This window comes from Trichoplusia ni, chromosome 2 (assembly GCF_003590095.1).
Source record: "Trichoplusia ni isolate ovarian cell line Hi5 chromosome 2, tn1, whole genome shotgun sequence".
Classification (NCBI taxonomy): Eukaryota; Metazoa; Arthropoda; class Insecta; order Lepidoptera; family Noctuidae; genus Trichoplusia; species Trichoplusia ni.
This window is the reverse complement of record NC_039479.1, coordinates 16397430-16422169: the sequence shown is the minus strand read 5'-3', so window position 1 is coordinate 16422169 and position 24740 is coordinate 16397430. Positions and strand designations below refer to the sequence as shown.

General features: G+C 35.0%; 2 protein-coding genes across 3 annotated transcripts; one reads left to right on the top strand and one right to left on the bottom strand.

Annotated features, from left to right (window-relative positions):
* Positions 1–240: 240 nt before the first annotated feature.
* Positions 241–24463, bottom strand: LOC113508431 (gamma-tubulin complex component 2-like). 2 transcript variants are annotated; one of them, XM_026891474.1, is made up of 16 exons: positions 24284–24463; positions 24016–24183; positions 23712–23856; positions 22917–23103; positions 22202–22497; positions 21872–22000; positions 21446–21619; positions 20991–21168; positions 20269–20557; positions 19878–19993; positions 19397–19568; positions 18709–18877; positions 4927–5070; positions 4453–4530; positions 2856–3025; positions 241–2554 (listed from the first exon to the last, which is right to left on the bottom strand). In XM_026891474.1, exons 1-16 carry the CDS (start codon positions 24352–24354, stop codon positions 2461–2463), a joined length of 2580 nt encoding a protein of 859 aa, XP_026747275.1. In that variant the 5' UTR covers positions 24355–24463; the 3' UTR covers positions 241–2460. The 2 variants fall into 2 exon arrangements, with proteins under 2 accessions (XP_026747275.1, XP_026747276.1); XM_026891475.1 differs by lacking the exon at positions 4453–4530 and having other exon boundaries at positions 24284–24462.
* LOC113508430 (transient receptor potential cation channel protein painless) lies at positions 5090–18533 on the top strand. The gene is made up of 2 exons (XM_026891473.1): positions 5090–6091; positions 15425–18533. Exon 2 carries the CDS (start codon positions 15443–15445, stop codon positions 18308–18310), a length of 2868 nt encoding a protein of 955 aa, XP_026747274.1. The 5' UTR covers positions 5090–6091; positions 15425–15442; the 3' UTR covers positions 18311–18533.
* Positions 24464–24740: the final 277 nt, after the last annotated feature.

The following is a 24740-nucleotide window of genomic DNA, read 5'->3' as shown; positions in this document are numbered from 1 at the left end:
GGTTTAATATCAACTTAGGTATGCAGTGCCTATAATAAAAATACGAAGTGGTAATCTAAAGAAGTTAATTGTAATAAAACACAAACAAAAAAAATGAGATTACAAAATTGTTTTCATAGATAGAAAAGTGAACACATTTTAAAATCAATATGCAAATTAATTAATTATCAAATTATCAAGAAAAGTGTAAAATGTATGTAGTTATTATAATAGATACTTATTAATAATTATTATTTATGGGGTTTTGAACACAGCCAATATCAACAACAAATGTAAAATTGTCACTATAAATATAATATTTGTTATGGAAGTGAAACAGTGATAAATGGGTAGAGTAACAACAAAACGAGTATTATTTTGTGATGTCCGACGGGTTTTACGGACCTTGAAAGAGCAAACTGCTACTGCGACCACAACTGCTAATAATTTTTGATCAATTATTGCTGTGGAACACGTCATATCATCCATACATGATTGAATGGTGAATTACTTTGACTACAATAATTGTATTCCATTTATATTACCTTGCTTTTCCAAGATCGTAAGACCGCCCCTAGTTTGGGAACACTTGTTTACTATCTAATTGTATGTACTATTTGTCATGGCTTAAATTTATCACTTATGGCAAGGAATGAGAAACTTTGTGACATTTGCTAGTCTTTTCATAATTACATACTATGTATAGTAGTCAATTTAATATCAAAAATATTATGTTTATGCTAATGGGCGTCCACAATACTATAGATATGTTAACGGGTTTAATTTATATTGCTTAGTTAGGATATCACCCACATTGAATATAATACCATCAAGGTTTGGCTACTTTCTAATATTGCATACTGATATAAGGCCTCGAAGACAAGTGTCACTTCTATAATGAATGATGATAAAAAGTCTGAAATGTAAGGGGATTGAATTTTCTTATTGATAATTAACAAAAAGAAAGACTTAACACCCAACATTTTCTCAGCTATTCGTTCCATCATAACTTCTGATATTTGACTTGTCCAGAGGGCTTATTACCACTAAAGCTTTCACTACTGTTTTTCTTGGAAATTTTACCTATTTCTAACATTTACAGCTACACGACACGACATCAAAATCCATGGAATTACTTACTTGCTAATCCAAATACTGCTACTGTAGTTAATTTTTGTACTATATTTAAAGTCTACTGATCCAATCGTGCTACATGCAAAATAATTTCATCTATGGAATTTAAATGGCATACATGGACATTTTAGTTCATTACCACTAACGGATTTTTTTTTGTAATTTATTTATGACTAAATATTATTATTATTTGAGATTTTATCGAGATAGTATCTAAGTAGTAAAATATAGATGTATAAAGCATTGTACTTTTTAGTATGTGGCAGGAATAAGTATATTTTTTACAGAATAACGTTTTAAAATTGACAATAATACAGATGGACCACGATACAGATTAGGTGAGGTCTCAATGTAATGCGATTCAATCATTTAATAACATGACCAATTTACAATTAACTTCACGTGGTCAATGGACTTATTTAGCAAATATAGCTTTATTGGGGCAATTTTAGGAAAATAAACCAATAATTAGATTCTGTCTGAGACTCAATGGAAAATCAACTTTATCGAACGTGTTATAAGACTAATTTTGTGGTATTCTAAAAATTAAACCATGGAGTACCATAGTTTCTTAGAATTTTGTGTGCAATCTCCGCTAAGCTCAAATCGACTTTATCAGTTATCCGTTAAGGTCTTTTATATAATTAGTTCTATGAATTAAAATATGATTTTACAATATCTTAGTAGTTTGTGTGCTATGTCTCTATAAGGTCGGTTAAAATCAACTTGATTACATAAGTTTTTTTAAATCTAATTTTGTTGGTATTAGTTCTAGATAGTAAAATATTAACGTTGTTAACTTTGTTCAAGTATAATCAACTTAGGTTTACGCGAATGTATCGCGATTTAATTTTTGGTCGGGCAGTCTGCAAGTGAACATGATACTTGCAAAGGTGTATGGGGACTAAAACCAAAAATTAAACCGCGATAAAATCCGCAAAAGTCGTTTCATTTCAATATAATCAACTTGATCGGATATTCAAAATGGGGCAAAGTCGACTTTATTACATGGTCATTAAGATCTACTTTCATGTGTATTAGTTATGGAGCATAAACTATGGAGTTTGTTATTAGTTTGTGTAATATATCTTTACTGATGAAAACCTACCTTATAGGGTAATTTTTATGGTTGAATTTCGTGTGTGTTAGTTTTAGATGGAGTTTCTTAGTAGTTTCTGTAGTACATTTCTAATTATGTAAAATCAACCTTATAGGGTAATAATTATGGTTTAATTTCGTGTGTATTATTTTAGATGGAGTTACTTAGTAGTTTGTGTAGCGTCTCTGTGTAGAGACATGAAGTCACACGGAGGTGACTAGTTTGGAGCGCGTGCGCGCGGTCCTATGCTAGGAGGCGGCCTGCTTCCTCTCCGCGTCCAGCAGCTTGTCGTCAGAGCAGAACTTCTCCAATTGCTTCACGTAGTACGTGTTGAAGTTTAATCTGAGGAGGATGAAAATAAATTGTCAATAAGCTGGTATTAGTTGATTAATTTAATTTTACGTGAATTAGAATGCATTTATTATTTCTTCCTAGCGCTTTATGCCAATTGGTATTTTTTCGTTACTTTTAGTCGTTAATATTTGTTGCTCTTCTCAAGACTAGTCTTAATGAAGACGTTTTATTTTGCATTTATCACTACTATGGGAAAGGATTCCCACTGTCACCAATTCGAGCCCACCAGAACGCTAGTTAAGTCAAATTAGGTTTTATAGTATGCTTCAATGCTTCGTATTTCACTTACCTTGCAGATATGTTCAAGAGTTTGTTGGTGTTATTATCTCTCGCCATCCTTTCGATGATCGCCAGCACGGAAAGTAACGCGGCCGTGAACCGGAGCCCGTAGCGCGACACGGAACGAGAGAACGAGTCTGCTGAGCCACTAGTGGTCGACCCACCGCCGCAGCCTACCTCCTACACAATGATAATACAGGTTAATAAGCAGACTATGGCTATTTGAAAACCTCCACACGTGATTTTGTCCAGCATAATAGTCCTTGAAAGAAACATTTGAGGACGACTACCTGATCAGCCGCAGACATTTCAGCAAACTTTGGCGTTGATAGAAACCGGTCGATTGTACAGAGATGACATGTCAAAGTTACGTGACTATTGGAATCGAATTGTCAATTCCATACATTTGTGCGTTGTGTATTTACGTTAATGTTGTTGAAATGTCTCTTGACTAGAGGGGCAGTTAGTCCACCTAATAATGTTTCTCAACATGTTAACTGTACTGTACAATATTAGTAAAGTAAAGGTTTGATACTCAAAATATACTTTAATCGTTTGTTCTACATCTAACTGAAAAATACTGGTACTTTAAATTTGAAACTTTATTTTTAAGGTCTTAAGGTGCCTTTGACCTTGTTAACTTCACAAACGCATACTAGCAACGTACGTGTAACGTTGTCGCAGCGTCTGCTTTGCAGAATGACTAAAGATTTATGCTAGACAAACGTAAGTGTGAAGACTGCTGTCAGTAGTTTTAGTCGTTAGCACAAAAATGATAAATAAGGAAGGTAGCAAGCATAAGGTACAAAAGCAACATCAAATTTTAATTTATTAAGACTCCACTTCCAGGCCAGCTTTTTTAAAGATCGTACAAGAAGTGACCTGCTTATCGGTCTTGTAGCATTCAGCATACGATGAACAAACTGCCAGCCGAAAAAAAGTGCTCATGACTAATAGTCGCAGCGCAGGTTTAAGCGAGCTTACTACAGTTCATCGAACTACTGATTTGCTTTATGCCTGTGCGGATTCTTAACCATTTCCAAAAAATATTCTAATCGTCCACTAGTAAGCAACAACGGGTCAAAATATTTTAGGTAAATATTCATTTTTACGCGCAAGATCAATTGGTTGCTAATAATATCAACAAACGTTTTGGTACATCCAAACATAGAATGTTGATAAGATTTAATTTCAATATTCACCAGACCAAGTGGAAAACAAGAATAATCGTTAAATATTAAACAGCAAACACATAATATATTAGTAATGTTTATAAATACAGGTACTTACTGTGAAGTTCTAAAACAGAAAAGTCATGAAAGAACGTTTAGAAAACATGTTAATAAATTAATGATTTTGATATATCACAAATACTACATGGAAGCAAAATGTATTTCATTAGTTTTACAATTTTTAACCTTTACCAAGAAGCGTAGTGAAATGTTTATCAACAATTAAGTATTACAAGTGATCGCGACTGAGACTGTGTCTGCATTACATGACGTTTGACGTGTGGTCAAAGTATCGACGGTGAAGTTCTATGGTACTTGTGATTATTTAGTTTGCATCAGTGCGCTATTGTTACTGTCCATCTACTCTGTATATACCTCACTATAGTCGGTATTGTCATACGTCGATCCAAGCATACTGTTAAGCTCTGCGTCCACGAAGTACTTGTGCATCTCCTTTGCCAATTAACGTGTTTTGGTAGCGTTAAAAGAAAATACAATAATAAATTAATGTTAGAAATTATACATATGATAACCATAGGTAAGCATTGCTAGACATCAAAGGATATAAAAATATAGTAATAACAGCCATACAAAATAAATAACCGTTGCTAACAGCAAGGATAAAATAAAACCTTCACCAATTTCTCTAACATCAAATATACTTATAAATAGTACAAAATTCTCTACTTACACTAAGTTTCAATGTATTTTTATAATATTTAAACAATCTTTAAGTAAATATAAATAAAATTGCAAGTGCACATCTAGGTATGCGGAAAATATATTAAGATACTGGGGTGGCGATATCAGTTACCTTAAATCTTGAGGGCGTATACAATAGCATTTTACCTGTATGAATGTACAAAACTGTACGCAGACGAGACAGAGGGTGGTGACGGCCTTCAGCAGCTGCGGGCTGGTCAACATGCAGTCACCGAGACACGACTCCAAGAAGTCATTGTGACGCTCCAATACTTCATCCACGTTGTGCACCTGAAAAAGGAGGATTTCAATTATTCGTTATGTAAACTCGAGATTTTAGCAACCTGATGATGATAGGTTAGATGTGAAGGAAGGAAAAAGGGCACTGTCAATGTTACGGTCTCTTAAAATTATGACTGATAACATTGAATTTAGCTAGAGAAGACAAGATATATCGTAAGTTACATCAGTATTTCTGCCGTCGTAGGACAACTTGTCCCAACGATCGATTGTTTAATTAAGACTTATGCCTTGGTTTTCGTTTCATTCAAAAGATTTTCCTTGCCTTAAATATTTAGGCTCTAAAAGTAAGTTTTTTACACATTACTTAAACGGAGTGGAACAAAAACAGTGAGTAATACAACCTTGTGACGTATGCGCTGGTAAGGAGCAACGCCTACAAATTATCACGAATCTGCTCCGCCCACAGAAAAAAAACACTTGCTAAAAAACTATAACAATATGGCTGACAATGCTTTTTACCTTGCCACCTATCAGGTGCCCTTTATATAGACCTCCATTTAATCAATTTCGATAACCTATAACGTTATGTTCTCGCATATAGATCCTTAAGGGAGGATCCCAAAATGTAATTCTACACCATAGACCGTCCATTCCAGATAAAAATATATTTATACCAGGGTCAAGTGCATATTTGCTTATCAAGTCATCTCATCGTCACTATAAATATTATAATCTGATAATCAAGGCAATAAAACCTTCGATTAACAATACAACCAATTTAGAATCGAATGCAATATATTCAGTTGTTTACTATAAGCAATTACATCCGATTATGTACATCGATACGATATGTATGGTCAGTAATTGCGTTGGGTCAGCTCTCGGTAGTCAGCAGTAGGTTGCAGGACAAACGAGCAGCGATAGCCTCCCACACTTGCGCGCGCGCACCGCCTCATTCCAGCAACAAGCTTGAGTGGCGCGGCCGCTCCGACGCTATGCGAATGCGAACCAATAGTCAGTGAAGTGATCGTGAAGTGCGAACTTTCAGTTTTAATCTTGTGTTTCTCAGGTGGGTTGGCAAATTACATATAATACTTAAAATAACGAATGATATACATATAATAGTGTTAGTGAACAAAATGTGTGAAAATAATGTCGAGATACAATGTTCGTTTTTCCATGTCATCGAAGAGTTCTGCATCGAACAGTGTTTTGTGTAAACGGATACGGATTGAATTTCCAATATCTTTGTGAGTCATAATAAAACGAAGTAAAAAGAATAATAAAATATGGGTACGGTAAATTTAAGTTCGAAGAAAGTGCAAGAGTTTGGAAGTCAGAAGCGGATACGTCATCCCTACAAGAGCACTAAGATAGACCTTACAAACTTTGTTAGTTGGGTAAATGTCTACCTGATAAAGGTAGAGTTCATCATGACATTAGAAACTGCTTCACAAACCTTTCAAGCCGCAAAACGAAAGTCCTTATTGCGACTTATCTTCGTCATGAAAGGTTTTTGTAAAGTTTGTAATACTGGCTAGATCGTTAAATTGTTCCTTTTATGTTCTAATCTTTATAGGTAAAACAGTACGAAATTAAAATCATTAGGGATGGCTATTGGATCATAAACAGCAAACGTCATTACAGATAAAGCTACTGACAAAAAAACTGAATTTTAAATTTGGTCGTGGAGAACCGCAGTTTGAAAAAATATTACAAATAAATAGTTTTTTAAAAGCATTTTAGGTGCAAAAAAACATTAAACATAAAATTATATAGATCTTCAGTTAAACTGTACCAAAACATCTCTCTTCTAAATATTTGGTCATGGTTTCCGGATTATGTTGTATTTTGTTTGTGACCGTGACACAAAGTTTTGTGAACTGAACAAAACATATGTGGGTGTCAACAGAAACCACTGCATATGTGCTGGTCGTTCAGCCCTCGACAAGGTCAGGATGACGTCATTAATATTATGATGACGCAGGGCATGTGGGTCGGTGAGCCTATACAGAGCGCGGGAAGTTGTGCCATGTCGGCTAATTGATTAAGTGGTAGACAAATGCAGGCGACAGCTACTATTATGTTACATGTATATCAGTGAAACGGACATATCCTGTACAATGGATTGCATATATTTTTAGAACAAAATACTCTGCAGAAAATAAAATTGTTTGGCCATGAGAAAAGTGGTTTTGTATGCCGTTCGTGAAGAGGTAGAGCGAACCAAGGTAGTCGAAAGAAATAGGGATGATCTTTGTGCAGCAAATAAAGCACCTATGTTAAAATGGCAACACAATGAGCCCGTTAAATTGCAAAATGCATCGAGTATCGAGACGTGTAGGCTTACGAATGGTAGACAAGTACTTCGCAAAACTCGTTAGTCCAGGTTAGCTAGTAATGGGAAATCTTGCGAAATAGACATAAAACTGACACACTAGGAAATCGTTAATAATAGTTAATACAAGTATGTAAGAAATCCTGTATCAGATACACTGTATTGTTATGGTAGGTGTGATTCATCCGTCATCCTTATAAGTAGGTTAAGTATCCTTATTTGATGGGAACAGTAAGCAAGGTGTCTATAATAATATCTTAAGTACTTATGCATCGATGCTTTTATAACATATGTAATATCGCGATGTAGGGGAATGATGGGAATAAGTCCATCATGAGCTAATCTTATAGAGCTAAACCAAATCAACCGAAAAATAAAAAACGCTCATTAGACTGTCAAGGAATCGAAGAGAAAATATGGATGAAAAAGTGAACGACGAAATGATGGTCAAGCAATGACTCCAAATCGACCTTTGTATAAAACAGGTGATTAAGAACACCTCATTGGAAAGTCATTAACGACGATCATATGGGCATACCATGGCTAAATGTACGTAATATTATAAAATGTTTAATAAATAAACAGTTACCTACAGCGAATAAACAAACATACAGAAATGTTTGATGTTATAAGATAAAGACGAACCACTTGAGCCGGTCAATCGAAGGTTGAACAACATTTTACTTCGTGGTTTTTAGACAAATTCCAGTGTTTTTTTAAATGAGCGTCGTAAAATGACTGTGACGAATACTATGAGTCTTGCGTGATAAAACAGTCTTGGTCTTTTATTTGTTAGCTTAAGCGCTTCTAACGGTTTAAGTTTTCTTGAATCGAGACATCTATGGGCATTGAAAAAGACAGACATCTATGATTCGATATGCTTTTCAATAGACTGGCATTTTTGTGTATAAAAGTATTAGTAATTAAATCAATTTTGAGTTCAAGAAGTGTCTCTAAATGCGGGGGCCAAATGGCCATGAGGCATTGACCATCGACCATTAAAGACGGGTATTATTATGTTAATTACAATATTGACAAATCTGTCATGTCACTAGACGTAAACATTGATGCAATAACGCCTAATGATGAGCGTAGCTTTCGTCCCCACACAACCAAATAAAGAACTTAGTTCGAATTCGTATGAATTTATTAAGCACTTCCGACTCGAACAGAAGTCAAACGGTACTTTCCAAATAAGTAAACTATTTAAAGAAGCAATTGATTTAATGAAGGTGACACTTTGTTTAAACAACATAGGTATATATGGATGTGCGAAGAGGCTTGCTAGAGCTAATAGACAGATTGTCGTAAGAACATCTACAGATCTACTGGTCGTGTTTTAGAATTTAGATATACATGAGTAATTTGATAGTTACCAACATCAACATACTCGTTATAGTTTCATCAGAGGTGTATGCGGTCTACCACAAATGTGTCAAAACCCGGCAGCTCTGATGGTGAGATAGATATGCATCAACCACAATTCCTTTTTTGCCACAAACCAAATGTGATAGGACTGGTGTAACATGAAGTGGTGAAAAGCAATATTGTAGGTGATATTTCTTTGGGGAATTCTTTTTACATTAATTCATAGAACTACTAGATAATTTATACTATTTCGTACGGCTATACAAAGTAACCAACATTCCATTAGAATTGTACTTTATACACAAATTAACCGCAGTTGTCACATTAAATGTAATCTGAGAGAACATAAAAACCTCATTACTGGAAACGCTATCATAACATACGAATGTCCACTTCATTTATTTTAAAATGTGGCAATACCAAAAAGACAAAAACTGATACTATGAGGTTAAAATTTGTAATTAATATAGAAAAATGTCGTTACAATCATGATTTAGTGTATTCATTCTATACTTCACACGATAAATACTTCTCTAGAAGAATTAATATTTCTGCCCGGATCAATAACAAGAAAAAGTATTCATCCGCTTTTTGGAACATCGGAAGTCTCAAAAATCAAAAACGAAACAACAAAATGATGAAGCAAACAGATGTTTTCGATAAGCGAGAACGAGCGGAAAGTTTTCGATCAAAGTATGAAACTGCAGATCTTTGAAAAAACGTTAAAAAACTGTTAATCGTATCGCAGGTCGCGCTCAACCGACTGGAAATAGAAACTCAAAATGATCTTTCCAAGTACATCGGGGTGTCGTAAATGAGCGGTGTTGATTTAATCTTGAATAGCCATTAAGCACTCGATACCAGAGTTCATAGCCTTATTACAACTGCGTCCACATTGCCAAGTTTATGAGAACGAAAATAAGTTCGTTTGGTGAGCTTTATTGCAAATTGTTAAATGCCTTTCGACATAGTCAATACCTCTGTGTTCCAAATGAAATTTTGAATGATATTTTTTGTTTAATAAGGAAGAATGCGAAGAGAAAATAAATGCATCTGGTTTTTAGGGCGAAGCAAATTAGACTCAGAGTTGACAAAAAGCCTTTTCTACAGTCGCTGTTGTAACGCGCGTCAAAATTGAAATGTTATGTGCGGAACGGAAGACCTTTTTACATTTAGTTGGTCAAGTACCGGATGTGTGGTAACACTGAGATTACGCTTATTTCGACCATCTATCTCTTGGTGAAGCGAAATTACGATACGCATGATCCTCTTGAGAGAGAATTGGTCACGATTTATACTAAAGAAATCTTTATGGTGATGCATACTTGAAGATTGTACTTGAAACACAATCCCAAGACCATACAGATACGTATTTATGTTTTCTCTCAGAATCTCGGTTGGTCGCTCCCCAAAAATAAACAAGTTTTTGATGAGACTAGTTAAAATTCATAAGACCTCGAGGGACCGTTACCTCCATGATGTACAATCTTGTATTTGAAAATAACCTGTCCAAATAGGTTATTAAATATTTTGTTATAACTAATACAAGCTGCTAAACTAGACTTAGTAGACTACTAAACTAGACAAGTAATTAAAGCGTGGGTGTGGGTGCTGCTTAATTGAAAGTATTTCGTAACACTAAAATTTATTCAAGACTACGTTATTTATTTTATTTATGCTAACTAGGCCACTATTCCACTTCTGACCGTGGTTCGTTTCGTCTTTCCGTTTTCTCTATCTAATCAACTTTAATTGAACGAAGGCATTTGGTTTTATCCTATTTATTGTCTTAGTACCAAAATTTTGTGGTATTCTTGATTTTTTTTAACGATAAAATCTGAACACAATGCGATCATGACATCATAAGTCAGGCTGCATCACGGCCAAGGAGGACTGGCTGCAAGACTAGCCGACAACGTGCTACTCGTTCGAGTCGCGTTTTCCACCTACGCACCGTCTATTAAGCTCTACCAATATTGATTGTCGAAATATTAAACAAAGTTAACAGTATCCTTATTAAGACATATAATTCAGATCCTCTACAAATAGTTTTCATATTTGATTATAAACCATGGTCGTTATCATGTAATCGCTTCTATACAATCAAATATTAAATTAAATCACCATATTTGGTTGGTTGGTTATATATTAAAATGATTTTAAACCATATAAAGCTACAGTATTAAAATTTGAAATTGTTTGTCAGCAGTAAACTCCACTAATCGTAGTAATTTACATATTTTGTAATTAAATCTGAATCCAATCAGACCAGAAAATAATAAACTAACAAAAAGATTTTAATAGGGCTAAGAAACTAAATTACATACCAATACATATTAAACGGGTGTAGGTGTAAATGAGTTCATATTGAGCATGTTCATTGCATCATCAATATTTTACATTAACCGCAATATAATTATACAAATAGATATCATAAACATAGATATATTGGATCACGTATTCGATTTAGACGGTCCATTCAATTGATATAAATTTTGTTTAAATCTTGTCTTAAGACTTTTGTAAGTGCTCTCTTATTTAAAGTTTTCAGATGCGATTCCGTTATTTTGATACTTAACTTATACTAGAAAAAGGTGTGAGCACGGCGTAGAAAATAATTACCACCTTATTGTAAACTGCTGGTATCTGAGTAATAAATATATTATGTTCTACTTTGTGGTGACGTAACGAATTACTCTACCATAATTGCTCATCCTAAGGACTTCAATTAAAAAAACAACCAACGAAAGTGCTACTACTAAAATGCGAATAAAAATCCTGTTGACACGTAACTACATCCATATTTTTATCAACATTTTTCTATATTTAACCCGAAACAACGCGATACCAGTCCGCAACAAAACATACTCGCAACATCGAACCGCAACAGCTTTTTTTAAGTAATTTCTCTACAACTAAAGCGTGTCCGGCAATTAGACCGAAGCGCCCGCTACCGGTGGCGTGCAGATTAAACATATATTACAAGCAAGCCCGATATTATTAAGAAACAACGGATACAGCTAATTGCTTACAACATTACGTTACTTTAGAATAACATTCTACTGATTCACTGTCAAAATTAAGCAACAAGTTTAAAGTTGTTTGTTTTTTGTAGTTATTTTAGTCATAAGTGATATGCAATCATCTCATACTCGACCATATCAGTACTATTCTACATTTTGTGACCATATAATCGCTATGGACGATCGCTCAGTCAGTGCGTTGCCAAAAAAAAAATTGACATAAGCTAGGTATAATTACTTAGAAATTAGATTATGGCAGTTTTTAAAAATCACTACTATATACCACGTCGTATGCATCTCTCTTCCAAGGCGGTAGAGGCAAACCAACCAAGACTGTCTGGATAATATTTAAAAAAGAAAACATGCTAAGATTTTCTGCCCTCTTTCAGCTACAGAAATAAGGATAGGTACAGCAAACGCCTTAAATAGCTATGTGTAATGTAATGTTTGACATTCGCCAGCTGTTGTTTATTGAACTTTGATCTTTTGTTAGAAGATTTATAGATCAAATGAAACGTGTTTTGACGAATCGCGTATTTGGGACCTGACTGAATTATGTATTCCAAAATACCGCCGCATAATGCTTAGCTGATTGCCAAGGAACTCGTACGAAATGCTAAGCGCAGGCACTATAAAAGATGCACGTTGTTGTCATAAGTCACCAGAAAGCGAATGTCGCAACAATGAGGTTCCCGTACAAAAAGGCTGTTAAAAACTACGATTGCTTCATAAATTTAGATTTTTATTATTTGTTGTGTAATGGCAACACAACTACATTATTTGTAACAATTTCAACTGATTAGCTATGTTATACGTACGATACAGCCTGTTAATTGTCAATTGGGCAATTTGAACTTATTTAGATATTTTTAAAGTACGCTACATTCATTCACTCTTTTTTAATTCTATTTTTGTCTTGGAAGCAGTTTCCTGTCATTCTTCATTCGTGTGCGTACGCTCATTCTACCTTTTTTGTCTGCAATACCATTTAAACGCCAGGTTTAAAATGGAACAATATTCGTTGATGCATGACCTCAACAGGCCGCTCACATTAGCACAAGAATCAAACACTGACATTTAACACAAATACTCTGAGATTTCCATATGCAAAGTATCCGATGGAGTTTGCTGATAAATAAATTTGAGTAAGTGTATGTTGACGTACCGCGGCCACCGTGGGCTCAACTCGAAAGTCAGCAAATACCAAGCGTATTTGAACGAATGCGTATTAGGTATTAAAAGTAAAAATACTTACATGGCTGAAAACCATTGCTCGCGCAGACGTGTTTTTGTATGAACAATATAGGTTTGATCAAGCCGCTCACTCTAAATTGACACATAAACGTGTCATTTGAATTATCAAAAGGTTATTTCGGTCATTGTCGCTTTATTTAACTAGCTCTACCTAGGTAGAAGGCATTTATTTCGACATCCCAAATATCTAATCAAGTAAGCCATTTATTCCCCTTCATAGCACCATTGATCTTTGGTCATTCAGATCAAATTTTGCTCAATCAATCGAGAAATTAAATATATATATTATCCATCGATTTGTTTTGTAAAATGCATGTTAAACATAATTAAAGTTGAACAATTCAAAAGGTCTGTACTGGATGTCAGAGGGCACGCCCATGGCTATTCTTTTTCATAAACGATAAATGCCAAGGATTTTGGAAGGGTGCACTTATTATGACAAATAATAAAGGTTAAACTGCAAAGAGATCTTTATCTACTCCGAGATCATTACTTGCGTTTAAAGCGAATTAATGCTATGGATTATGAAATAAAGTAGCTATTATACCTTATCACATAAAACATTTTGATAATGGAGATAAATGTAAGACTGGAGACATAAAAATCTGGACAAGTATTTCATTATAATAATATACTCAAACTAATTCGATTTATTCCGTAAACCAACATTCATAATATTAAAAATAAAACTATATTATACTTTACTCTCTAAAATTTGAAAATAACTAATACAAAAATACAGTACACGTAGTATAAAAATATATTATAAACAAGATTGTTAACGATCGAACCGGCTCATTTGTCTATGAATCAAAAGCAATGTTGTATCGGCTATCGACGCTGAACAGGTGATCCAATGTAGAATACAATAGCAATTCACGCATGCGCCTACAGCGAGGTATGAGAACCGTGATATATTGTATAGTCTATAGTTCAATGTTGAATTGTCCGAACATGTGTGGTATCTCATACGTTCCGATGGGCGAACACAGCTATTGTTTGGAGAAAACTCTTTGTTAGTTCATCTTTATTTTGGATGTAGCAAGCGGCAAATTATACCGTTAGAAACACGTTACTTTACTTTTGGAAACTTTAAATTTAACAACAAATTAAATATAAGCATGTTATTGTTGAAAACAGAAATGTTTACAATTTTGTACGACTATTTTATACTACATCACAAAATACGATTCGTCAACGTTAAAAGCAAAGGCATACCAAAGTAACATTGTTGCGATTTAGAAACAAGAAAATACTTTAAGACTCGCAGTCACATTCCAAATTGCTTTAAAGTATACAGAAGCTATGTTCCTTAATCGGATTATAATATAAGCCCGAAGCAAAATTGAGTCACGGTGTATTCAGAGCAAATCCGAAGATAAATATTATCCTAACTAGCCGGACAAGCGTAACAAAAGTAAACATAGACACTTTATATAAGCGTCTTTGTCACGATTCAACGATATAAAAGAAAAATGTTAAGCGGATTACAGATGAATAAATTTTATCTAACACGATACTCAAACAGCGAAATCAATGGGCACAAACGAACGGGTAAATGAGCCAACATGCGGGTACTTAAAACGGAAATTGTGTACCAACCAAGCATACAACGTACACTCAACTCATTGGCTCATTAATGCTCCAAAAATCAATTATAGTGCAATAAAAATTACAAATTAGGAACATCATGGCATGATCGATTGATCTCGTGATAATAGCATCTAAGTCTTCTTCTTAAGGTTCTTTTTTCAAAATGGTTTCCTAAACAATATTGCTCAGTTTTCCCAATTAAGTGAAACATAATAGACAGCGCCTATCAATCCAATTACACTATTGTAGTACCTTAGAAGTGAAGCACGCGCGCCGCATTAATTTTATGTCTGCGAGAGAAATTCGGAATAATTGCCCTCTCATTACCGGCGCCCTGTTAGGTAAACTCAAATGGCTGCTGAATAAAGTAGCACGATCAAATTAAATGGCGCTCTAGAACCCAACTGCTACAATAAAAAACAACAACAAAACCGAAAAACGTACGCAGGCGTTTAATTTTATCGTAGATCTACGAGAACTTCAAAATAGGCCACGATATACTTAAATGGATTGATTTGTAGTTATCGGAACTTACAAGGCACCGATTAACACTATTTCACACTAGATTTGTAAATGCAGTTAGCATAGTAAATCAAATAGAAACTCAAGATTAGGATCTTTTTATTAATTTACACCTTTATTCTGCTCATAAGGGTTTAGAGGCCAAATACGCGTGATAGTTTGCCAGATGTTCAATCGCTATTCATTTTAATTAACCCAATTGTCTTTAACTGATACTTTTGGAGTACTACATACGAGTAACATAACAATTTACTTCAATAAGAAAATTGTGGGCGGTGATAAAAGCAATCATTTTACGTTTCAGATGCCAGTGTAGCGCGACATGTCTCGGGACACATACGAGATGAAGACCAACAAGCTGTCGCGCGGGAGCTCCCTCTTCGGTACGGACCCGCAAGTCCAGCTCAGATCAGCTCTACAATTGAACGACTTCGCTACATTCAAAAAACTTATCGGTTACGGTGCCGTGGATCTCGAACATGTGTATCAATACCCTGATTACAAAACGTGTCTCGAACTTGCAGTGTCAGAACCAAAAACGAAGGGAGAGTTTGTGAAGCTTTTGTTACAACACGAAGTGGAAGTCAATAAGATAAATGAAACTCACTCCGCGGCTCCAATACACTTCGCCGTAGAAAGTGGAAATATTGACGCCTTAAATCTACTGCTAGAGGATGATCGAATTGACGTCAATGTCAAAAGTAAGGGAAATACAGCGTTGCTGATGGCAATTAAAAAGATAGAAGAGCTGGATGACGACCGCGAGCAGGACCTAGCAAAGTACGAAGATATGGTAGAACACCTCTTAAAAGCGGGCTGCAATGCCAATAGTCCTGATTTAAAAGGTATAACTCCAGTATATTCTGCCGCAAAACAAGGTCTAGAAAGAATCGTAACATTAATCTTGGATTATGCGAAAGAGCCTATAAATTTAGATTCATATAAAGACCGAAGAGGTAAAACGGCTCGTGATTATCTCGGGGAAGCTTTTCCACATCTGGTGGCTAAATTCGAAACTGAAGAGGTTGTCGAAGAGGTAATTGACATCGACAAACTATTTTCTTATCTCAGTAGACATGAAGAAGACAATTTTATCCGAGATTTTACAAAGCTTGTAAAGAAGAACGAACACCGGCAGGCATTAGCATCTAACAACGGCATTCACACTATGTTACAGTCGGCTACTGAAAAGGGTTTACACAGAGTGGTCTCGTCGTTGCTGCTTTTCGGCGCAGATCCTAACGCTACCTGTTCAAGCAATACAAACAGACCTATAGCTATTGCATGCCAATATGGATACTATAAAATACTTAAGCTATTTGTGGACAACGAAAACACATTATTTGATTCAGTAAATAGTGAATCTCTGGTGCAAATAACAGTTAAGGGTATGCGATCTTACGCCAAAACACCTAAGGCAGATTTCAACAAATGTTTGGAAATATTGCTGAAGCATCCTAAGATCAATATCAACGTAAATCATCTGGACTTAAAAGACAATACTGCCCTACATTACGCTGCTAGAAACGGTGACCAAGATACAGTTTTAGAGTTATTAAGGAACGGAGCTTGTGTTGGTCTTCGTAATAAGTTCAACGAGCCACCGCTGGCCGATATCAACGCGAGAACGTTGGAGACATTTTTGGACGAATGCATTACGACAAATGGCGAACGACCAAGTGATGACGATTACGAAATACATATGAAATACAGCTTCCTAGTTTACCCTAACAACTCATATGAGAACGAGATATCTAAAGTGCCACTAATGGATAATTCTATTAACAACCACAAAGAGTTTGATGCTCTTTTAGCACCCGAAACTGATGCTTTATTATACATGACGCGGAATGCTGAGCTGCGGCCACTTTTAAAACATCCAGTTATCACTAGTTTCTTATACCTGAAGTGGCAAAGAATAAGTTGTCTGTTCTACTCAAACATAACGTTTTATTCTCTGTTCTGGCTAAGTTTGATTCTTTATATTATTTTAGGATACGGCGTAGAGAAAAAACAAGCTTTAGTAGAGTCGTTGAACATAATTACTTACATTGGTACGATTATTGGTTTATTGTTGTTAATTTTTCGAGAGTTGTTCCAATTACTTGTGTCGCCGACTCGTTACTTACAAAGTATAGAGAACTGGATGGAAATAATGTTGATATTTGTCACGGCTTGGATAGTTTGTTCGGACTCGGCGGAAGAGTCTACTAAACAACAATTGTCCGCGGTGGCCATATTACTATCATCCGCTGAATTAGTGCTTCTCATTGGTCAATTCCCAACATTGTCGACAAATATTGTAATGTTAAAGACAGTGTCTTGGAACTTCTTTAAATTTCTGTTATGGTATTGTATCTTGATCATAGCTTTCGCTTTAAGTTTTTACACGTTATTTAGGCAGGAGGAAAATGATGAACAGACTCCTCCAAACCCGAATGCTGTTGGCAAAGAGGAAGAGGAAGAGGAGGACTTCTTTGAGGATCCTGGAAGATCCCTGTTCAAAACTATTGTCATGTTGACCGGAGAGTTTGATGCCGGATCGATCAAATTCAGTACATTCCCAGTAACAAGCCACATTATATTCATAGTATTCGTATTTATGATTCCAATTGTACTATTTAATTTACTTAACGGTTTAGCTGTAAGCGATACTCAGGAAATCAGGGCTAATGCCGAACTTGTGGGACACATTTCTAGAGTGAAACTTATTTCATACTTTGAGAGCGTATTAATAGGTAGCGGTCGATCATCTTCGCGGTCAAGTATTTGTTTTTCATGGCTGCCGGCCAGTATTCAAGACTTGAAAATCATCAAACCTAAGACGCTCTGCATTAAATTCTTCGCAAAACGTATTAGTTTGTTTCCATTCTTCCTTCCTAAATACAGAATAATTGTGAAGCCAAATCAAGACAATAAGATTGAAATCCCTCACGCAGAGCCACTAGGAAAGTTCAGTGATGATTATGAAGATATAGAGGGACGTGGTACTTGCTGTTTTGAACGGTGTCAAAATTACAAATTAAATCGCAAAATCGTAAAGAACGCTAAAATAGTTATAAGCAAAAAGACTAACATAACCGAATTCGATGAAATCAAGGACTTGTTGACAAAATACGAGACAAAAATGGAAAATCTTGAAAATACATTAAAGAAGGTATTAAATTCTTTAGAAACGTACCATAATTGATTTTGTATTAGTGTATTACATATTTTTTTATGCTTTTTAACATTTTTATAGTCTTATTTATAACAATATGTTAACGTAATGTTAAGCAGTATTAATTTTCGAGGCATTTATATTAAGTAAGAATGCAGTTGATATGAAACTGTAAAAATATACTGTTGCGTCCGAAGTTTTGTCAATGAATCTCATTCTCAAATATTCCAATAAATTTTAAGTTTCACCGTTATTTTTTTGTTTATTTACCTACCTAGTACTCAATCCTTTCTCTGTTGCACACAAAAACCACTAAATGGACTTAGACGAAACTTGGTACACAGATAGTTTTAACCAGGATTAACACTAGAATACTTTTCAACCAGCGGGCAACAACTAGTTATATGACAAAAAGTACTATGACTGACCTTATCGAGGCTCTGTATGAGCTGGCACCAGGAGGGCTCGATGACCTCGACGCACATGTAGTACTGCAGGTGCTGGATGCAGCTCAGCATGCGCTGGCGCAGCGCGAACGCGTCCGCGTACAGCCGCGCCTCAGAGAAACGCTTCACCACCTTGTTGTACAGCCACACCCTGGTGCAATAATATACCATGAGTAAATAGGCATTTGTTTATTTATTGATAAACAGAACGGCCGAAGCCAATTACACTATTCAACTTATAATTAATTTTAACTCAGTCATGCATCCTTCTCACAAAAATTCAAACCTTCCATTCATCCGCAAACACATCAAGATCTGTGTTTGAGTTCAGGAGAGCATTAATGGCAGCTGCTGTTCGAAGAATAGGCAATTTGGAATGCTTCACATTACGGCATTGTTAATCAAACAAGAACACAATGTTACATTTCCATCGAATTTGTAAAGAAATAAAAATAGCAACTTCCATATAAAGGGTCACAACTTCTACGTAATAGTATGCCTTATTAATATACACTAAAGCGCAAATTTATAACGGACATTTGTATACAAAACAAATGATATTGATGCAGACATGACAGAAAAGGAGCTCAGAGACACCAACAAACAATTCTGAATGATCACACGTTGTTTAAACCACCTTCTCTTAATACATGTAGATTTGGTAACTAACCTGCAGAGCAGTCTCTCAACATGTTTGCAATAGAACAGATGTCTGAATATCATCTGGTAGCAAGCGATGGCCTTGTGGTTGAGGACTAGAGACACTGGCCACTTCACTTCCATGCCAAATGAGAATGTCTCAATGCCAGTTAGTGGGGGACAGTCTTTATTCTGCTTGTATTCTGAAACAATGAGTAAATGAGTAAATAAAAGCTACTATTTATGAATTTAATGTAAAGGCAATGTATGTAAGTATGGCAATCAAAATAATTAAATCGAATCGAATCCCGCTTAAGGTTTTTAATATATATGTCGCGATTAAAAAAAAATTAAGTCACATGCACAAAGACACAAATGCTTGTAGTAGGCGGGGATCGAACCCGCGACACTTCGCGCACTCCGGATTTAGCGTATTGGCGACCTCAACCACTTGGCTATCCGTGTCCCACGTAAACAAATAACATTTTTTATGCATTTCTAATTTAACACACCTTTCTCCTCTTCAGTCTCGATAGATAAAATCTTAAACATTTGGAATTGTAGATCATAAGGAAGTAGTTCAATCTTCATATCCTCATTGTACGGGTCGTGGCTTGCGGCTGACAGTCTAAAATATAACAAACAGTAGTATAAAAATATATCTCAATGAAATATTAAGACACAGCACGCAAATTCTTTAGCAAGATAGGGATAGGATAGTTTAAATGAAAAGATTATTTTTATTGGTGTATTTACTTAGTCTTTTTTAAGTAGTCTAATTTTCAAAACGGCTGCTGGGTCCCGCTGGTAACATCCATATACAGCAATTCAACCTTTGAGACACTCACTAGCTATTTATAATGCAATGTAGTCGACCTTACAACACATACAATAAAGCTTTACCTCAAACACAGTCCCAAAAGCGATTCCAATTTGGAAGGTATGATATCATCAATTTTCTTCGATAGCTCCTGTTCAGTCGCATCCATGAACTGTACGATGAAGTCTCCCTGGCTCATTAAAAAGTAGTTCTTCACTGATTTCAGCCTTCCCATGAGATCATACTCCTTTAGTAAGAGTTCTAATAGAGATTTGCTGGCGTAAGCGTACGCCTTTTGTATGATAGCACCATAATTTTGCTCGCGGAGTGAGTATTTTATTTCCTCAGTATTCGTTTTGGCTATTGGTTTACCTGAAAGAAAAAAAACTTAATTTCGAAAGGTCTCGACGTTATCAGTCCAATTTTATGAGATGCCTTTTGACATCCAATGTGTAGATTGCATTGCTTTATCATGAAAGTTAAAACAGGTATTTTTTTACCTATGTTTAGATACTAAAATCATTTTCGTTTATTGCTGACTTATTTAAATGGCTATTTAAAAAAAAATGGTAATTTATACTAGGGTATTCGCGTTTATCGGATAGACTCAAATACTTTTATAGGAACTATCGTGAGACTGATTCATTATATTTAATGATGTATCGGTTTACTTACGCGTATTTATCGCGACCCCGCCGTGTCAGCTCATAAATACGCGTGAGTAAACCGTTACCTACATCATTTAATAATAGAACCAAATTGCAAAAGTATTAACAATGACATACAAATTGCAAATAAGACATACCACACTGACTGATAACATTCAAGTATTTCCCTGTCCTGAGAATGATGTCAGTGAACTTCTCAAGGAACTTGGGCACTCTGTCCCTCTGAATACTGTAGCGTTTCTCCCAGTAGTCGGCCGAATAGTCCACTGGGAGCTCCTCCTTATTGATCAGCTCATTATCTTCTATCATAAACTCCTAAAATTTAAGATAATACACATTCATTTATTAAATTATGTATTAGAAAAAAATGTCATCATCATCTTAGCCTTTTCCCAATTATATAAAAAAAAATGTGATGTCTGTAATGTCTATAATAACTGACAAGAGTTACAGCTGGGACCCACAATTTTTAATTATGCCTTATGGATGAAATATAAGTGGTTGTAGTAAGAGTTTTACCACAATCATGTGCATTTGATAGTAATGGTGAAATGCTATGAGATATTGCAGTTGTAATACAAGCTCAATTTACCTGGAAGGGGTCAACAATAGTCCCTTTATGTATCCACTGGTCTAATATACAGAGGTATGGTCGGCAAGCTCGCTCGGTTAGGAACAAGGATATCTCCTGAGCTCTCGCGTCACCCATTAGAGTGTTTGTCTTATCATGCAGTACTGTTAGCACAGCACCGCCACGCAGTTCACTCTGAAAACGAAAAGTAGGTTTTAAAAAAGTTTATTATTAGGAACAATTATGATGTTCAAATTTATGATTTTACATTGGAATCATTACTTTGAAAGAAAAAAATACCAAGGACTCAAAAATCAGTAAATTGAAAAAGTTAAGTAGTATGATCAGCTCTCCAATCATTACAAGTCGGTCGGTTGTATTAGGTGTCATAGTCCAAATTTATTGTTTTAACACACTTGTTGTTTAATATAAATGCTAAATGCAAACCTTTCCGATGTTAGTGACAATGGCGGCAAGGACTTGCATAGTATGCATGGTTGGCAAGACAAAGTACCACAGCTTTTGTAATGTAAGGTTGGCAGATAAGTGTTCAGTCTCCAACTGAGCTATCATTGTCTGAAACAAGAACAAGTCATTTTTATAAAGTCATACTAATATTTCCTTTTTGTTTTCCTTTGATTAATAAGTCTTATACTGTTTCAATATTTTTTTAACAAGGTTTTATGTTGAATAGTACAATGGACTGCGCCAAATATGACATTTTTAGATATTTTCCCATTGTTTTAAATATAAAATCTAATATAACACTTTACTTACATAATAATCCTTTAAAAGTATCTCAATGGCTGCTACTAAAGCATGCAACACTTGTCCAGACCACATGTTGCAGTGCTCAATGAACCTTCTCACTATAGAATAATTGGAAGCCAACGGAAGCATTTGCTGGACAATTTGTTTCAAAGCATCATCAACATCATCAGATACCAAGAATGTTCTGGAATCAAAGGTGTCTTTAACTGGTTGATGGACTATGTAGTTGCCTGGTACACCAGAGAAGACGTAAAGCAGGTCATCAATGATAATGTTCTCTTGAGATGCTATTGGCACTCCGGCTGAAAAAGAGTAAGAGCAAGTTAGATTATTCTACATAAAATGTATTATGGACTTGTGTCTGCAGTATTTTTGTTATATGATTTGGTTTTGTGTTAGACACATGTCAACTAGCTGTCACTAGCCCTAACACCCAACCAATAAAACTAGTAACTTTTGTTTACTTATATGTTTACTTTACATTCATTTTAAATTCACAACTATAACAGAATCTTGACAACTTAGAAGACAGTTATTGCTATGAATCAGGGAGCCGTTCCACTTAATGATAATGTTCAAATATTGCTACTTAGTAGACAACCGCAATATACTTTAGAGCTTTTAAATTCTGTTTGAGAATAAGAAGTCAGATGCAGACTAAAAATGGTCAACCAAAAGGTAAATGAAAAATATAGATTTAAACATGCTAAACAGAACTTACATAAGGAAGAAATGATAGGAAGAGCTTCTTTGGGGAAGTCCCAAGACATAGCCGGATGGTCTTTCTGCCAATTGGGAAGGTCCAAACTGTTATACCAATTTGGCCTCAGCTTTGACTCTTTCTCTTCAAAGGACTTCATGACGAGTTTCTTGCTTTCATCCACAGCTTTCAGGAGTTTGTCTTTGATCTGAATTATTATTCAAAAAGAGGTTCAATACAAAAAGTATTTATTTATACACAGTATTAGTAGACAGTTTATAAGGTGATTGAGATATGTTCAGTTTGAAATCTTATAATTTTTGGTGCACAGTTAAAGAACATCATAATATTAGAGTTTATATCCACTGAAATTAATGGACTTATTTTGAGCTAAACTTTTGTAATTATAAAACTGGAGAATGTTTTAACATTATGTGGTTAAATTCAAGGTGTTATATGTACCATAGACCAAGTATAATGTGCCATGTTGGAATCACAACTGATAGCACTGAAATCAGTGTAAATAAACTGGTTGTCACAGTAACCACATGAAAATTATCATAATAAGGCAAATACTTGTCAAGCCACAGAATCTTTATTAATAGACTAGGTAGTTTTGGTCAATTAAATTAACCTCAGCTTAGGATTTTAAGTTGATCAGCAAGTGTCTTTAGCCTTACTTATGTATATTATATGTTACAATACAATAACATAATATATATTTTATTAATATAACAAATACAGCAAAAATTCACTTTTGATTAAGAATGTAATATGTTAATTTGAAATGAAAATGAAAAACCTAGTAAATCTTACCTGTGGAAGGTCGTCCTTAGTGATCTGGTGTTTGTTGTCACCCAATATAGGTTTAGGAGCCACTTTTGGTTTATATATTTTTGATTTCTTCTCATCACAAACCAACTTGTAGAAGAGAGCTATAATGTCTGCTAAATTATCAGTACTGAAAGCAAATTACAACACAATTATTTATCAAAATGTAACCTGCAATTATTTCAGTATGTAAACATGAAAGAGTTGTAATTTCATTGGCATAATTATATTTTCGTTCATATATACGCTTAACTTCCAGAGGTATTATAAAAAGGAATAAGTAACATACTTTCTGTTCCGGAGCTCTTCGTATTTTTTCAAAAACGCCTTAGCATTCGAAGCTTTTAGCGCCAATCTCTGAGCGTATTCGTTCACTTGCTTTGAGGACAAATTACTGTTTCCGTAATTGGGATCATTCTGGATATAATCTAATACAGTGTCCGCCTCCAAACTACATCTGCACATTCAATAAAAAGACATTAATAATAATTTAAAACGACAACATTTGACCACTCAAGACAGCTTAAGTACTACATGTAATCAAACTCTTAGCTAACCCTAAGGCGTCAAGGAGCTCTTTAATTGTGCCTTGCATTTTATCTTTCGGTAAAATCCAGTTTTGAAACATTTATTTAGCAAATTATTTTGAAAATCGTAAAAGCTTCATTCATTTGTGTTCAATTCAATTTGACAGTTGTTTGATACACTTGACAATTTGTTTGACAAACGATTTCGGTTTTTTATGGTGGCAACGATGCTTTTAGTCGTTATATTATACTCTAACCGTTATTATGGGATTTGTATCGTCAGTCGACAATCATAGACTATTTCAATCACAATTCATTTTACTGTATTCAATCGATGTAGATTACTAAAAAACACCAAAAACGACTTGCAAATTGCAAGCTGCGAATAAAAACAAACCTATGTAATCAAAATGGCGGCCAGAGTTGTTAGCGATTGCCTGGAATTATATTTTTCATATCTTGCTACTGGTTGAAATAAGAATAATAC